This window comes from Hermetia illucens, chromosome 6, assembly GCF_905115235.1.
Source record: "Hermetia illucens chromosome 6, iHerIll2.2.curated.20191125, whole genome shotgun sequence".
NCBI classification, from domain to species: Eukaryota; Metazoa; Arthropoda; class Insecta; order Diptera; family Stratiomyidae; genus Hermetia; species Hermetia illucens.
Window position 1 is genome coordinate 5,275,456 of NC_051854.1, and position 17,034 is coordinate 5,292,489.

Consider the following 17,034-nt stretch of genomic DNA (forward strand, 5'->3'; position numbering starts at 1 on the left):
TCCTCATTATCACATCTGTCAGAATTTCTTCAGTTTAGTCTAATAATTTGATGATTAACTTTTGATTTTTATCTGTTATTTCCTATTAGTTCCGGGCGGATCAATCTCTCAAGATGGCGAAAAACCCCGAACCAATTGCTGTATTTTTACAGCATCCGAGGATATGGATGCCATGCGCAGTTATGAGCAGGTGAGATTATGTTTAAAATATTGTCTAAACATTGATGATAAGCTAGCTAGCTAATTTCACCGTGTTGATAATCAATTCGCAAATTGTGTGGACACTCATAGTTGATACATATCTAGTCGTTTGCTAGGTAAAAATTCAAGTCTTTTATTTTTTGATAAAATATGTAATAAAATTTCCACATAACTTCAATATTCACTGCATATTATTAGAGCCAATCCGTTGACGTTCATTCTGAACACTTTTAAACTGATCGGTGTCGAAAATATGCTAGAATAAAAGCATTTTTACTTGTCTAATATTTAGCGTAATCTATCTAAATTTTGGATTTCTTAAAATGCAACAATTAATCTAAGAAATTGAACGTTTGAGGTCAAAATTGCATTCTTGTCATACTCAAATATCAGACCATACTATTAACGTTTTTCATTTTGAACGGAATTTCCTGATTTCCCTGAGGTGTTGATTTTGGGTATAAATTACACCAAATGTTCACGTATTTAGGGTTTGCAAGTCCGATATAGAATTTTCCAAATTTTTCAAATCCAATTCCGAATTTCCTGAAGAAATTCAAGATTTTCCAAATCAATTTCCGAATTTTCCATTTCAAATTCAGAATTTTTTCAATGCTTTGCTATTACGTGTTGTATCAACATTTTACCACTGGATAAGGATGGAGCTTATGGAGGCAACGAGATAAATCTCTGCTGCCAAATTTCTTTGTTTTCATGGTCTGGGAAAAAATGTAATCCCTTCAATCTCTGCTGTTTTTCATAGCTTCTAGACAGGTTTTTCATGACTTCTAGGCACGAGGCTGTCATACGGAAAGTCGCGGTTCGAATCTCACTGGAGGCAGTGAGATTTGTATCGTGATTTGACGTCGAATACCAGTCGACTCAGCTGTGAATGAGTACCTGACTGAAACCAGGGTAATAATCTCGGGCGAGCGCAATGCTGACCATATTGCCTCCTACAGTATACTGTAGTGTACCGTTACAGTCTTGAATGAAGTGCTCTAACACACTTCAAGGCCCTGATCCAATATGGATTGTTTAAATTTGGAGAAAAGGTGACCTCCGTGACAGTCATATTGCAAACTATTGTTTGGCTAATACTACCTTGATCAAAAAGTTTCCGGAATTCATTAAAAAATTAAACAATTCCTGAAGAGGAAGAAATCACATGAGGCCAAATCAGGTGAATTCGGTGGTTGTTGGATGGTATTCGTGATGTTTTTAGCCAAAAACTCGCGATGGCATTGCGCGACGGTGCATTATCGTGGTGTAAAATCCACGAGTTGTTCGCCCATACATGCTTGGGTTTTTGACGGACTGTTTCACGCTTACATTTCAAAACACTCAAATAGTATTCCTTGCTGACAGTCTGGCCTTGTGGCAAGAATTCCCTATGCACCACACTGTGGTAATCGATGAAAACCGTGAGCATCACCTTCTTTGACTGGTGCGGTTTGGTTTCTTCGGTCTCGGCTCATCTGACGCGCGGCATTCACTCGACTGATGTCTGGACTGCGTCTCGTACTCATAAACCTGATGAATGTTGGGTCAGAATCAGCCATGAAAATCATGTCTTTGGCAATGTGCACACGGTCCTTCTTTTGCATGAAATTTAAGTATTTCGGCACCAACTTGACTACAACACGACTGAGACTCAAATCGTTCACCACAATGCTTTGAACGGATTCAAAAGGAATGCTCAAGTCGTCTGCGATCTCTCCTATAGTTAATTTAAGGTTTTCGGCCAACATTTCCTTCGGATTTCGATGTTGATGGCCTGCCGCTACGCTCATCATCGGCGATACACTCACGACCTTTTCTGAGCCGTTCGGGCCATTCGAAAAGGGCTGTTTTCTTTAAAGCATCGTTGTCGAAACACTTTCCCAACATTTGCAAGATTTGCGTATCGTTGAAATCTTTTTTAACGCAAAATTTAATGTAAACTCGTTGCTCATTCAAATTCATTTTGAAAATTCTCGAAAATCGTGAATATGCTTAGAGACTCGACGTAACTTTCACAACTGATCAATATCAGTGACAGTTGAGCAACACACACACCCAAAAAGGACGGCCGAGTACTAAGAGCGCCACATGGCGTTCATTCTGGGAACTATTTGAACAAGGTAATATACCAAGAGCGAATGAGAGTTTTATTGGAGAACTTGCACTGATAAAAGGAGCAATTGGTTTTCGAAATGCGGAATTTTCAAATAAAAGAATCGTTTCAGGCCACGGAAGTGGCATATATTCTCTACACAAGCTTTTGCGGTTAGTTTTGTACGGGGGAGGATGTTCCAAGGTTTCCCAGTCAAAGAGATCCAATTTTTGTTTCGTTGCGTTGGCTACGCCAGGCGTTGCGTTATCATGAGAAAGTATCATGCTTCTGACGGATTTTGTCTTCCCTTTTCGCCAAAATGACAATTTCGCGGCATCCAGCATTTTTCAATGATATTGTGCGTCTATAATCCGTCGACCATGGAGAAAATGGAGATGAACAACACCTTTCCGTCGTTTTTCCTCCACTCCATAGTGGCCTGTGTGCAATGGTACATCTAAGTTACATCACAGGTGACGATTCTATCCAAGAATGTGCCTCCCTCTGGCTTGGATGGTGCGAATAGCGCCGAGAAACTTCCAATCGATGCTGCTTGTGGATAGGAAACCTGGTAACCGTCTAGCGCAGGCTTTTCGAAATCATCACGATTTTTTGGACGCTTCCATAGCTTATATTAACTTTCTCAATGATTTCGAATCGGAATATTCGTCGCTCTTTTGCTCTATAAGCCTGCGGATTGCCTCTGTTTTCTGTGATAACACTCGTCTTCAGGGTAATCCTGGCTCAGATTTTCGACTTCCTTCCGCCCTTCAGAGAATTCCTTATGCTACGCGAATACTCGGTCCTTGAAAGCGTAAATTTCTGTTGGATTCTCTCCCTAACCAAAAACTTAATTATTGTTTGCTTGACGGTCGCGTGCACTTTTTCTCGCTCAAGGTTTCTTTCCGATACTAAAGGGTTCGAGAGAATTACGGTCGGTCCTCCCTTTTCAATAAAAGTACCGGCTACCTGCGCATCAATTCTTTTCTGCTATAAGACCTCTACGGAATCTTAAAAACAAATCAGTTTCGTTTATATTTGATACACCCTCGTTTCGGCCCCTGTATGGTTCGTATGATCTTTGGGTTATTTACTACAAATAATCCAACTTCTCTGATGTTTGAATTTATTATTTAAATATTAAAAATTATACGAAAATTGATATATTTTATGACGTATGATTCCACACAATTTCAATTTCCACTGCATATTATTAGAGCCAATCCGTTGACGTTCATTCTGAACAATTTTAAACTGATCGGTGTCGAAAATATGCTAGACTAAAAGCATTTTTACTTGTCTAATATTTAGCGTAATCTATCTAAATTTTGGATTTCTTAAAATGCAACAGTAAAAATAACAAAACATTCAAATTTAAAGTCAAAATTGCATTCTTGCCACGCACTGAAATCTTAAATCACGCAATTTATCGTTGATATGTCTTTGGAATAGAAAATCTAAACTCATTTGAAATTTCTCGATAATATTGACATAAATTCTAAGAAATTTCCTGATATAATCTACATAAAATACAAATCGGTATCCATAATTTACTTTGCCCCTCTATCTGAACAACAATCCACCTCCACACTTGCCTTGTATTAGGAAAATTTATCTCTTTATCTTCTCTCGAATTTCTTGGGATAGTATCAGAGCGGTTTTCCGGATTTTATCGTTTATAAAAGTAAACACCCGTAATGAAAAAAAAATATTTGCACGGTAATTTCTTTAATGCAATTCACACTAATTGAAGAGTCCCGTGTTATATTGTATGGATCGCTTTGATGAAATTTATGTAATGTCTCAAGGCGACTTTATAAATTTAGCCTTCATTCTATGATGCGTCTAACCTTGAAGTAAAAGTGATCTACATGAAACATTATTTTTATCAGACTTGTCATGCAATTGAAACATTTTGAAGTAATATTCTGTGAGATAGAATTTCTTGCAAATTTTATGGACCTTTAGAATATAAGCCCCATGAACATTGCCTGATACCAAGGGGGACACTGGGCATGAATGCAGTTTTTCTTTCTCTAAGATACTTTTCAGCTGATTCTTTATACACGTTTGGTAATAAATTCTTCCTCTTTCTCTATTCAACCAGGTATTCATCAAGCTTATGCGCAGATATAAGTACTTGGAGAAGATGTTTGAAGAAGAAATGAAGAAAGTATTGATTTTCATAAAGGGTTTCTCTCCTAGTGAAAGGGTTAAACTTGCTCGCATGACAGCGTTATGGATTGGTAAGTACTCATTTTAATTAGATAGTAATTATCGCGCAGCAATCCAAACATTTAACACTATCGATATGATAATACCGAACATATCGATGAGCTCTTAATTTTTGGTAGATCAAATTATAGGCATGACGTACTGACACTACGGTTTTGTACTTTAGTGTTACAATGTCTGCTACATTGAGTTAAAGTATAGTAAAATTCGGGTTTTTTTTTAATGTGCTATTGTATTTTGTTTCGAGCTTGAGCGGGTACGACTAATCTGTGAATTGTGTTATGAAAGTTCATTCTTTGTTTTTTGGATGAATAATGATTGATAGTCGTCTCATTAGCGGCGATTTGTAACGTGGCAAGAGAGTACGGAATTAATTCGCTGTTAAGCAGTTAGATCCTTCACATGCTACAGTGGAGAAAGATCCACACGTTGATCGGACAGATGTGTCTTAGGGTAGCCCACAGGGAGGGGTTCTCTCTTCTCTGTTATGGCTCCTAGTTATGGAAACCTTGCTATAGATCCTAGAAAACACAAAGGTCTTCGCACAAGTCCTTGCGGACGATCTAGCCGTAATTATTATCGGCAAGTTCGCGGGCATAGTATGTAACCACCGGGATGCAACACTGCAGTAATCCACAGTTGGTCCCTCCGTAATGGACTCACGGTGAGCGCTCGGAAGACTGGACTAGTTATGTTCACTATGAATGTCAGGTGGGGCAGCTACACGCTACCCACCGCAAATCCAGCTGATACAGACAAATATTTAGGAGTACACTTCAACGTGGAAGTACCGTATCCAGGAACAATACCAGAAATCCTGCAAATTGGTCTGGTGCAGTAGGACTATGATAGGTAAGACCTGGGCACATTCACCAAAACGGATTCATTGGATGTATACATCCATAATAAAACCCATTTTGACGTATGCATGCATCTTCTGATGGCCTAAACTGAATTTTGCTAACAGCAGGAAGCTAACGCTAACTAACGCAGATTCAAAGGCTCGATTTCGGCACTCGAAGCTATTCTAAATTTATCCCCAATCCATTTGGAGGTCAAACGGAAAGCAGCTAACCAAGCATATAGGCTTGATACTATTGGCGCGTGGAAAGGCAGCCAATCATACGGTCATGGGTCCATTTGGAAATTTCTTGGCAAACATCAGGTGGCTCTGAGTCTTTTTTTTGGATTACAGACTCAATAATCTTCAGCGACGGGTTAGTCATGAAAATGGATCGGGAGTAGGGGTGTTCTCGGGAAATCCGATTATGGAACTGGAAAATTGACGACCATATTCCAGGCGAGGATATATACCATTTTATTTGCAGTAGATGAATGTTTGCGACAAAAATGGAGGGGTCACACTATTCGAATCTGCTCCGACAGTCGGATAGCATTATCAGTACTAAACAGCAACGACATCTCAAGTCAGTTGGTGTGAAGTTGTCATCAGGTGCTGCTAAAACTTGGCCGACTGAATGAAACATTCCTGATGTGGCACTCAAACATCGCTGGTAATGAGGAAGTTACAGACGCTGGATCCACAATGGTGGGGCCAGAACCAGCTTTTGGTATCTGGCTACCTACTGTCAAGTCTACTCTGAAGGGGGAAGTGGTAAGAATTCACGCGGCCGAATTTAAACTTCTGCCGGCAGGTGAAAATCTTTGTGAAGGAATCCGGCGCCGCCCAGAGCAATTTTGTTGTTCTTTAAAAAGTGGGGCATGACCACTCTAGTAGGGCTTTTAACGGGACACTGCTCCTTAAACTGTCACATGGAAAAAATCTGAGTGGTGGTCTTGGCCATATGCAGCAAAGGTAAGGAGGAGGAAGAGACGGCCTTGCGTTTTGTATGCAGCTGCCCGGCCTCCTCAAACCTCAGACGAAGATGCCTCGGTACGGTTTTCTTCAATGAAGAGTCTGCGCATTCTCTGTCTCTGGAGAATGTTCTCAGGTTCGCGAATGCCTGCGAACTAAACTAAGGTGATCGTCACAATTTTGCAACAAACTTAGGGACAGATTCCTTCATACCAGCCCCTCCCCTTTTCATTCATATCAGACTTTCCTCTTTTTCCCCAATGTCAGACTTTTCTCTTTTCCTTTATGCCATATTCTCCGCTTTTCATGTAAAATATATCACATCTTCCCTTCATTCTCCATACAAGTCCCTCGTCTTGCCTCCGTACCAGACCCTCCTCTTTTCCATGAAATGTTCTTTTATTGAATTGGCAACCGCAATTTTCAAGCAGGGCTGAGAAGTGGATTTCCCTTTCACTCTCTTCATCAATATTTTTTCTTTCCTTCTCTGCATATTTTCTTTCTCTCCCCATTCCTTCCCTTTCTTCTCCCAAACCTTTCCTTCCCCATCTTGCCATTCCTTCCCCAGCTCATGCCTTTCCTTCCCCAGTTCATCCCTTTCCTTCCCCAGTTCATCCCTTTCCTTCCCCAGTTCATGCCTTTCCTTCCCCAGTTCTTGCCTTTCCTTCCCCAGTTCTTGCCTTTCCTTCCCCAGTTCTTGCCTTTCCTTCCCCAGTTTATGCTTTTCCCTCCCCAGTTCATGCCTTTCCTTCCTCAGTTCATACTTTTCCTTCATCAGTTCATTCCTTCTCTTCGCAAATTCATGCCTTTTCCTCTTCGGTTTGTACCTTTCCTTCCCAGTACATACCTTTCCTTTCTCAGTTCCTACCTTTCCTGCTCCAGTTCACACCTTTTCTTTCTCAGTTTATGCTTTTCCTTTGGCAATTCATAGTTTTGTTCCTACAGTTCAGACCTTTCTTCCTACAGTTCGTACCTTTCCTTCCTCAGTTCATACCTTTTCCTCCCCAGTTCATACCTTTCCTTCCACAGTTGATACCTTCCCCTCCTCAGTTTATATCTTTCCCTTCCCAGTTCATACGTTCGTATGTGCTTTCCCCTTTTCTATCTCCATTTATGCCTTTCCTTTCTGCCCCATGCCTTCCCTTCCTACTCTCATATTTTCCTTTTTTCCTTCCATACCTTTCTTTTCTCTCCCCAAATTTTTCGTTTCTCTCCCAAACTTTTCCTTTCTTCCCCAAACCTTTCCTTCCTCCCCCAAACCTTTCCTTCCTCCTCCAAACCTTTTCTTTCTCCCCTAAACCTTTTCTTTCTCCCCTAAACCTTTTCTTTCTCCCCTAAACCTTTTCTTTCTCCCCTAAACCTTTTCTTTCTCCCCTAAACCTTTTCTTTATCCCCTAAACCTTTTCTTTCTCCCCTAAACCTTTTCTTTCTCCCCTAAACCTTTTCTTTCTCCCCTAAACCTTTCTTTCTCCCCTAAACCTTTCTTTCTTCCCTAAACCTTTGCTTTCTCCGTAAACTTTCCTTCCTCTCCTAAAACCTTGCCTTTATCTCCTAAAACCTTTCTTTCTTCCCTAAACCTTTGCTTTCTCCGTAAACTTTCCTTCCTCTCCTAAAACCTTGCCTTTATCTCCTAAAACCTTGCCTTTTTCTCCTAAAACCTTGCCTTTTTCTGCTCAAATCTTGCCTTTATCTCCTCAAGCCTTGACTTTATCTCCTCAAACCTTGCCTTTGTCTCCTCAAACCTTTCGTTTCTCTCCTCAAATCTTTCCTTTCTCCCTCCCAATGAAAGGCGATTGGTTTAAAAATACGTGATTTCCCTTGGATGGTTGTCGTCTTTGAGAAATTTGGAAATTCCAGGAGGTTACGTAGCAATACTTGACCAAATATGCAAGGTTGAATTTTTAGTAAGCCTTGTCTTCTATTTTTTTTAACCTCACAGCGTCCAGATGTGCCCGATTTGCATCGTGCCCGCTCGAAAGATGTAAATTATCCAACAATCACTCCAAAAATCAATTCATACAAGAAAAAATATTTGTAGTTCCCATTTAACATTCCCATTTTCTTCTCCCTTTTATAGGCAATGGTTCTGTACCGCCAACCGTGTTGCTTGTTTTGAACAATGAGCATTTAATAAAAGATGGAATTGCACTCGAATTCTTAGTCGAATTGTTCGTAACTTTTAAAGAAGAAAAGGGAATGTCATCACTTGTACAAGCCTTGAAAAGGGGCGGCTTAGAAAGCAGGTAAGCGCAAATTTGTCTGTCCGCCTATGAAATGCAAGTTCTGGAAATATTAATAAAGTTTGGAGAATTGTCAGGCAGAATTCGGTTCTTATATGGGTTCCGTTTTCTTTAATCAATTTTCCAAAATTAAAATATTTCTTTAAACTCTTTATTTTCCCAAGTGAATTTTATTTTGTTTGGGTTTTTAAAGAGTTTTGAACAGTCATTGCAAAAAAGGTTATTAAATTTGAAGTTCAATAGTAAATGGAACTTGTCTGTTTATTTTTTGTATAATCTCCTGCCATTATCCAATTTTTCTTTTCGCAGATTAATGGATTTCTTCCCTCCAAATAAACGCACCGAAGAATACTTGAAATCCGTATTTCTGGACAAAGGTCTGACAGAAATCGTTAAATTGCACAAGGCACAAGCCAGCCAAGAAGCGAAACGGGAACTGCAACAGGTAAATTGAAGATTTGTGTTGAATTAGGTGTGCATTGTAGGGGCCAAGTGGAATGATCTCCGAAACTGAAGCTGGCGAAGCGGCTGTCCCGCCCTTACAATTGGCCTCTCCAATGCATGGCTTATATTCAAAATCAGCTTTCTGCCAGTTGGCATCCTTGAGAACTTGCTTGACCTACAATTAAATGGTCATCCTGAGTTGTACCACGATGCAAAAGTAAATTTGAATTTTTTGCTTACGTTGTTGCTCTAAATTTACCGTAGACTTCAACGTCAATGGAAATATCAAACAAATTATTAAAAAAAAAAATCGTAGATTTAGTATAAAATTTAATTTTGAGCGTTTCTTTTTACGTAAATTGATTGATCGAAAACTGACCTTATACCTAGTTCCTTTTCACTAAATCAATAATCTATTCACAGGCCCTACTGGATGATATCAACGATAACAAATCTCACAAAGAAATCATAGGCGACATCAAGGAATTGGCACAGAAATCAAACATTCCCGAACATGAAATTATAAGTCTTGTAAGTATCTTTTCTGTAATTATCTAATTTTATCAAGTATGGCTACACATCCTGTTGACCCTTTCTCATAAAGCATAGGACAACTCCCATGGTCTCTTCTTTTTTATCGCTATCTCTACGTACTTCATTGTTAATGTGACTAAACTTTAGTTTCTTTATCACATATGATGGTGTGCGGATGATAAGCCTGCAGTAGCGGATGTTTTTTCTTTACTGTCACTCAAATTTAAAAATAGATATATTTCACCTCCAGCGCAATAGTTATATCCGCCTCATATTCACGTTTATCTAATCTGCATAGAGTTGTCTGTAGGCGATCAAAAAGTATTGAAGATTATATAATGCCTCCTGTTCGCTTCACTTTTATGGAGCTTAGCAAATTGATGGTCTTTTTTTACTACGTGATGAGAAATACTCCAGTTTAGTTTCATTATCCTCACTTTTGAAGATAAAAATTAAAGATATGTGGATTGTTGAAAAGTATCTCTAAGTTCTCAGTGATCACAGTCTAATTCTTAAATTTATAGAAATAAACTGTTAAAACCAGCCACTAACGACTCTTTTCTATTTGATATTCCCTTCCAGATCTGGTCAACGATTATGTCACTCGGTGAATGGAACAAAAAAGAAGAATTGGTTACGGATCAAGCTGTTAAACATCTTAAACTTTATACACAGCTATTTCAAGCGTTCACATCGCAGGATAGGTCGGAATTATCATTGATATTAAAAGTTCAGGAATTCTGTTATGAGAATATGAATTTTATGAAGGCTTTCCAAAAGATCATTCTATTGTTTTATAGAAGTAAGTATTAAATTGCTATTATTTGAAGGCGTAATTAGATTATTGAAATGCCTATGCATCCAATGCCTGTGTTAATGCTAATTAATCGTCCTATTCTCTTTCCAGCTGAGGTTATATCAGAGGAAACCATATTTAAATGGTATAAAGATGCTCACTCAGCTAAAGGAAAAATGCATTTCCTTGAACAGATGAAGAAATTCATCGAGTGGCTACAAAATGCTGAAGAAGGTATGTACCGCCGACCTATTTAATTTTAGATTTTATAAAGCAATAGAAAATTTATATGAGGAACAAATTATACACGCACTTACTGGGAGGAGTACGGCTAAGATTTAAAGCGGTTGGTTTGATTCCTGAGCTCGAGCGTTAGTAGCCATTTGCTAAAGTTTGTGACTCTTAAGAATGTAGTGTTTTTGTGTTGGCATCAAATTGACAATTTCGCCCAATTATAAAACTATCAGACCCGCCCCAGCATGCAATAACAATTTCCGTTAGTCCTATTTCATCCAGGGTATGGTCCCAAAAGTTGGGTAGTCTGGTAACTAGCTGAGATCTTAACACAAGGGAATTAGTTCATGGGAAGAATTGCGCTTACGCAGTATTATTACCTTGGTTTGTCTCAGGTATTCATTCATAACTGAGTCGATTGCTATTTAACATCCGGCATATAATAAAAATCTGTTTGATTGCGATATTCCGTTGTGAAAGTTCACTATATATTCTAGCCAATATGAAAACTCCAGTTGAAACGAAAATCAAGAAGGTTAAACACAGGAGGAACCAAAAAAATGTCTAGGAGGCCCTTTAATTTATTGATGCGGTGCTGTGGCGATGGCGTCTGGATTGTTTGTATTTCCCATTCCATGTGGCCAACCATAAACAACCGTGTTTGCAACCACATCGCCAATGTATTGCATCACATATACGGCACTTTAAAGAGAACTAATGCGTGGATTTTTTCTCGCGCACGTACCGAAGAAGGTCGAATGTGCAGCAATGATTTTTTTCCATCATACAATTTTAAGCAATGCGCTGGGAGACAAATCTCCTGTGTGTACTCTTCTTGTTACAAATTCTTTGACAATGTCATGGAGTTATACAATATTTCCAAAAACGTTTTTTTTTTCACAAACCAGCAAAATGTCTAACACAAAACAAAATTTACCACGTCTTGTGTATGGCTACCATTTTATGCCGTTCAGACGCTGAATCGTCAAGGGTGTTCTGTATGATGAATTCGTCATCGCGTGCATGGTAGGTTGCTTTGTTGAAAAATTGGTTACCGTCTGCGTATAGTAGTAGTGTGAAACAATGAGAAGACTCCCGGGATTATTCCATAGTTAGAGTCAAATAATTCCAATTTAAAAATGAAATTTTCCTCAGCAGTTATTTTCTGCTGATTGACGCTCTGCATTTGGGTGGCAAATCTTTCCGAAGATTGCAGTTATGCAGTTATAGCTTCAGACACTATTGTAGAAGCCCCAAGCAAATAACTACGCGTGAATCAATAAATGAGCAGGACTTTCTGTAAGTGCAGTACCCCCTTGCGAAGTTAATATCGCGAAAGGACAGCGTGGGTAGCAAGATGAAGCACTCCAGTCTATCCTAATTTCTTGGCATCGGTTTAAGGCCACTATTTCCTCTTTATAATGGAAACATTGGGTTTTCCAAGAGCAATAGGGTCAACATGGAAAAATCTTACCTGTTCAAAGAATTGACCACTCCAGCTCGGTCCTTTCACAAAAATGTTTGCTCGCCGAAAAATATTAATTTCTCCATTCGACTGCTTGGACTTCACAATTTTACTCTTCAAATGAAAGTTGACAGTGGATGGTCTAACGTAAAGTGTTGGCTCTGGTAGCACTATTTTCGAACTAGTCTGACACATCAAGTATGTTTCATTTAATCTGCCAAGTACCAACAGCAGCTGGTGGCAACTTCACCCCGACTAGCTAGCTTAATATGATGTTCTCATTTAGTTTTAATTGTCGGAATAGATTCGAATGGCGCAACTCTGTAATTTTGCCGCAAATATTCATTCTCTATCAATATTGCATGTATCCGTCTGATCTTGAGTCGGGGCAGTTCCATAATTGGATTTTCTGAGAACGCTCTTGAGACCCTTTGATTTTCCATGATTAACTTGTCGGTGAATATTATTAAGCCTGTAATCTCAAAGAATTCGTCATTTGTAGATCAATCTTCTCTCTTGGTGATTATGATAGAGGATATCTTCTCGAAGGTAAATACTGAAGAAGAAAATGTCTTCTCAAAGGTAAATCTGGAAACCATATAATTAGCCGGCATTAAAGCCACAATCCGCTCACAGTTGTTGTCAGCCAACAGAGCCTATTTCAGCTTACAAAAACTGTTCCGCTCGAATCGTCTCACCATAGGGTCAAAGCTCTTACTGTACAAGACTATGATCTTGCCAGTTCTCATGTATTCCTCGGAAACTTGGGTTCTTAGCACGAAAATTGCGACCTCTAGGCCGTGTAGGGGAGAAGAATCCTCCGAAGAATTTTTGGCCCCCTACATGAGGATGGACGATTCCGTAGCCTACGCAATGACGAAATCTATGAGCGATACCATGACCGACTGTAAAGCTCACAAAAATTTATTTAATTAATCAAAATAGGTGCCAGTCGATTCAAAACACTTCTCCCAGCGAGATACAAGAGCAAGCATGCCAGTTTCATAGAAGTCCATTTTTCGGGTGTTGATAAACTCGTCGAAGGCAATTTGGATTGCGTCTTCATTCCTAAATTGTTTTTCCGCCAAAAAATGATCCAAATGATTAAAAAAGTGATAGTCGATTGGCGAAAGGTCCGGTGAATGTGGTGGATGAGGCAGAGTCTCATACTGCAATTCGTTCAACTTTTGAACCGTTTTTCTGGATATATGAGGTCGTGAAGGAGTATCACACCATCTCTGTTGACTAATCTCGGCCGTTGAAAACTCAATTTTTGGTGCATTTCCTCGAGTTGGGCACAGTATTTCTGTCCATTTATCGTTTCTCCAGGTGCCAAAAAGAATAGTGGATAACTCCAGCAGTAGACCACCAAACAGTCACCATTACCTTCTTCGGATGGAGGCTCGTATAAGATCCACTTTTCATCACATGTCACTATTCTGTGCAAAAAGGGATCGCTTCTGTTGCAGGAGAGTAAAGAGCTTCTAATTTGCTTTCGAAGGGCCATGTTTTGCTTCGCAAGGGCATGCGGAATCCATTTGTTGAGTTTTTTCACATTTCCAAGTTGTTTCAAGTGCCGGGAAACTGTCGAATAGTGTACGCCCAGTTTCTCTGCAATGTCTTTCACAGACTGACGTGTGTGGGAATCGATTAAGCAAACGCAGCTCGACGTTGTTAGTTGATGGTTCTGGATGGCTCACTTTGAAGGTTTACGTCGCCTGATCGGAATTTTTCAAACCACCGCCGTGTGGTTCGTCTGCGTACCGTATCAGCTCCAAATGCGCTGTTAATTTTCTTGGTCGCCTCCGCTGCTTTATGACCGAGTTTGAAATCATACAGAAAAAGTATACGTTCTTAGCTCGTCTCCATTGTTTTTTCCTTTTTATTCACTGTTATCACAACGATGGTCAAAACTGAAATGACTCCTTGATCAAATGTAGGAGTATTTATACTTCATTATCCGACACCAACAGCGCTAACTGGTGGTGGTTTGCTACAGCAAAATCGCAACTAACTTTGCTTGATTGCCAAATCGGCCATTTCATGTGCAAATTTCGATATTTCGGAAACAATTTATTCTCTTCATTTCTTCCATAGCGCAAACGATAAAATCGATAAGTTCCCGAAATATCGGTATTTGCGCCAAAATAAAATCTGGCCAGCAAAGGAAACGAAGTCACAAAAATGTGTAAAATTTATACAAATAATATACACGTATTTTTATCACAACATGTTTTGCCGGTGAAATCAGGTCGAACACGTGTTCCCTCAAAAATTAGCCCTAAGAGTGCAAGAATCGAACCCGTACCGAAAAATACATTACCCACGAGGAGAGAACCATTCTAAGCATGAAATCTACCTCGATATCTTTCTACCGCTTTGCACGCCCGTCATTCAAGTTGTGTGTAGCTCAGTGGTCTTAGTCACTGTTTCTCGCACGGTGAGCCCCTCGTTCAAATCCAAGCTCGTTTCGAAAAAGTAAATGGGCCGGCATATAACAGTGTTGCCGTGTTCGTTCGTCTCCATGTTCGTGTATAATTTGTTCCGATAATACCTTGTGTAAAATGTTGCTGAGAAATCCCTCTTCCATATGCCACACGTGTGCACTCCGATACAATGCCACGGATCACATGTGCCAGGGAAGGTGCCAGGGAGATTGAAGATCTTAAGAGGAAGCCATTCGTTAGAAAACAACTAACCTATGGTGCCAAACGACAAGACACATTTCCTTTTTTTAGAAATATCTTTATCTTTAACAATGAATTGGATATTAATTGTATCTTTTTTCTCCTTTTATTTACAGAAAGTGAATCTGAAGAAGAAGACTAACCAATTTACATAGAAAAATACAACAATTACATTGTGAACACGTTATATTGAACAAACAAGAGATTCTTTTTACCCGATTATTGTAAAATGAAAATAAAAAAGAACTTAACAAAAACAAACTTTAATAATGAACGAAAACACTATTGTACTATTTATACTTGTTGAAAAATAAGAAACCAGGTCGATCTTGCGACAACCGAAATATACAATGACTAAGACAACGTGCATATGCCCTGGCAATCAATAGAACGAATCGACTTGAAATTAACAATTTAATTCGACCCCCACACTCCAATAAATCAATTGGGTCACTGGCGACAGTTTACTCAGAACTTCTATAAAAGAAAAAGATTTTAGGTCGATGTATCTTCTCTTGATTGGTAGTGCACATGTACGGCCACGATAAATAAAATCCAACAAAAATACCTAACATTGCCAAAACAAAGATTTTATATGCGAAATTTAAGAAACATACAAAATTTTCATATTTCTGGTTGTCGTCTTTCTTATACTCAACCTCTCATTCATTGCCAGACAAAGTATAATTTCGAATAAAACTGAACGTACGACTTTATATTAAACAGAGAAAAAAAAACGGAAAGAAAAAAACATTTACAAGGTAAACATCGACAAGAAAGCTAGAAAACATGGAACAATTTAAAGAAACAACAAACGTATATTTACGTAAAAGAAATCAAGCCGACTTGGTTGCGCGACGCAGCAAATATTGTGCATTGACTGATCTTTATAAAGCTAAATATACGATAGACAAACAAACGGGGAAAAATATCTTAATGAATTGTATAAATGTGTGATGCTCTTTGAGATAAGTAAATTAATCTAGTCGGGGAGCACGATTAATAAATACAAAAGATGATCAATTTAAATAAATATTTATGAGAGATTGATGATGATAAATATACCTAAAAACACAAGATGTTTGTACATTTCGGGACGTAATGATGTGAAGTTGAAAATACTATTACTACTACTAGATCACTGGATGGGAGCGCGTGAATACCGATCGATCGCGAAAGTCAAGATACAGCAAATTATGAAATGAAACCCCTTTCATCGGTATAAATCTGATTTATCAATAAAAAATGTACATTTTGGAAAGGAGAGAATAGTATTTTCTTCTTTTTAGTTAATTTCTTGTACATTTAGTTTTTAATTTGATTTTTTATCTTTTCGGAAGTATTTGAAAATGATAACAAATTGACGGCAGTATATTGTTTTCACGAAACATAATTTTAAAAGTGGAAAACAAATGCTGGTGTTGGATGGATGGAGGAGGATATTCTATCTAGAAATGAGTTTTGTTGCAACCTGTTGACTAAATGCATGTTCCACCAAAGCTCATTTCTATGAACAACTTCTTTCTAATAACTACAACATAAACTCTACTAGGAGTACCAGGTTGAGTCTCTTCTCAGGGTTAATTGTTCTATCGATTTCCACCGCTTGAGGGGAGGGGGTCAATTTTTGATTGTTATTGTTAAATTTGTTGCCGTAGTAGTTTCGATTCATTTTCATGAGGGGTCATTTTGAAGTAAATTTTCTTTCCAAGAAATGCCTACAATGCTGCTAAATTTTTGTGTTAATTAGATCAAAAGGGCAAGGAGATGGGTATTATTACGTTTTTCACTTGAGTTAGTGTTGTGTTGTTGAGTCTTGTATGTTTTGTGGGTAGTATGCAATTGTTCCAACCACGAAATAGCAAAGGAGAGAGGGGGGTCATATTTTTCTGGGCTTAAAATTGGGGAGGCCGTTAAGCCAACATTAGATTTGTTTGTCTATATTTACTGCCGTAAAGGATTAATATGTGATAAATTCTGAGCAATATGTCCTTTTCGTAAGGTTTTATGTAAAACAAAACTTTATTTGTCTTTTTTGGCGTTGGAAGATGGAAAGATTCAAAACTTACCGCGGGCTCCTGCCTTAGCGTTATGTGAGACTTCTACTCACTAAAACCATATGTTTCTCTTTCTCTTAATTCGGGGGGGGGGGGGGATTGCCATTTCGGTATAACTTCGCGGGGCAGGATCAGTTATGAAGTGTGGATTGTGTCCTTATTTAGTATTTTCCATCGAAGCTCCTCCTTCACTAGATCGTGGATCGCTTTCATGAATTTTTCGACCGTCC

At 38.7% G+C, this 17,034-nt stretch overlaps 1 protein-coding gene across 2 annotated transcripts in view; it reads left to right on the forward strand.

The window, feature by feature from the left end:
* The window catches only part of LOC119660500 (protein krasavietz), a 33,766-nt gene extending 17,755 nt beyond the window's left edge, over nt 1-16,011 (forward strand). Inside the window, exons 5-12 of one of the 2 annotated variants that reach the window (XM_038069097.1) lie at nt 90-190; nt 4,404-4,542; nt 8,425-8,590; nt 8,897-9,032; nt 9,455-9,562; nt 10,148-10,367; nt 10,473-10,595; nt 14,864-14,889. In XM_038069097.1, the coding sequence (XP_037925025.1) occupies nt 90-190; nt 4,404-4,542; nt 8,425-8,590; nt 8,897-9,032; nt 9,455-9,562; nt 10,148-10,367; nt 10,473-10,595; nt 14,864-14,889 (1,019 nt within the window). Of the gene's footprint in view, nt 1-89; nt 191-4,403; nt 4,543-8,424; nt 8,591-8,896; nt 9,033-9,454; nt 9,563-10,147; nt 10,368-10,472; nt 10,596-14,863 lie in introns of both variants that reach the window. The other variant, XM_038069096.1, reaches the window with a different exon arrangement.
* Nucleotides 16,012-17,034: the final 1,023 nt, after the last annotated feature.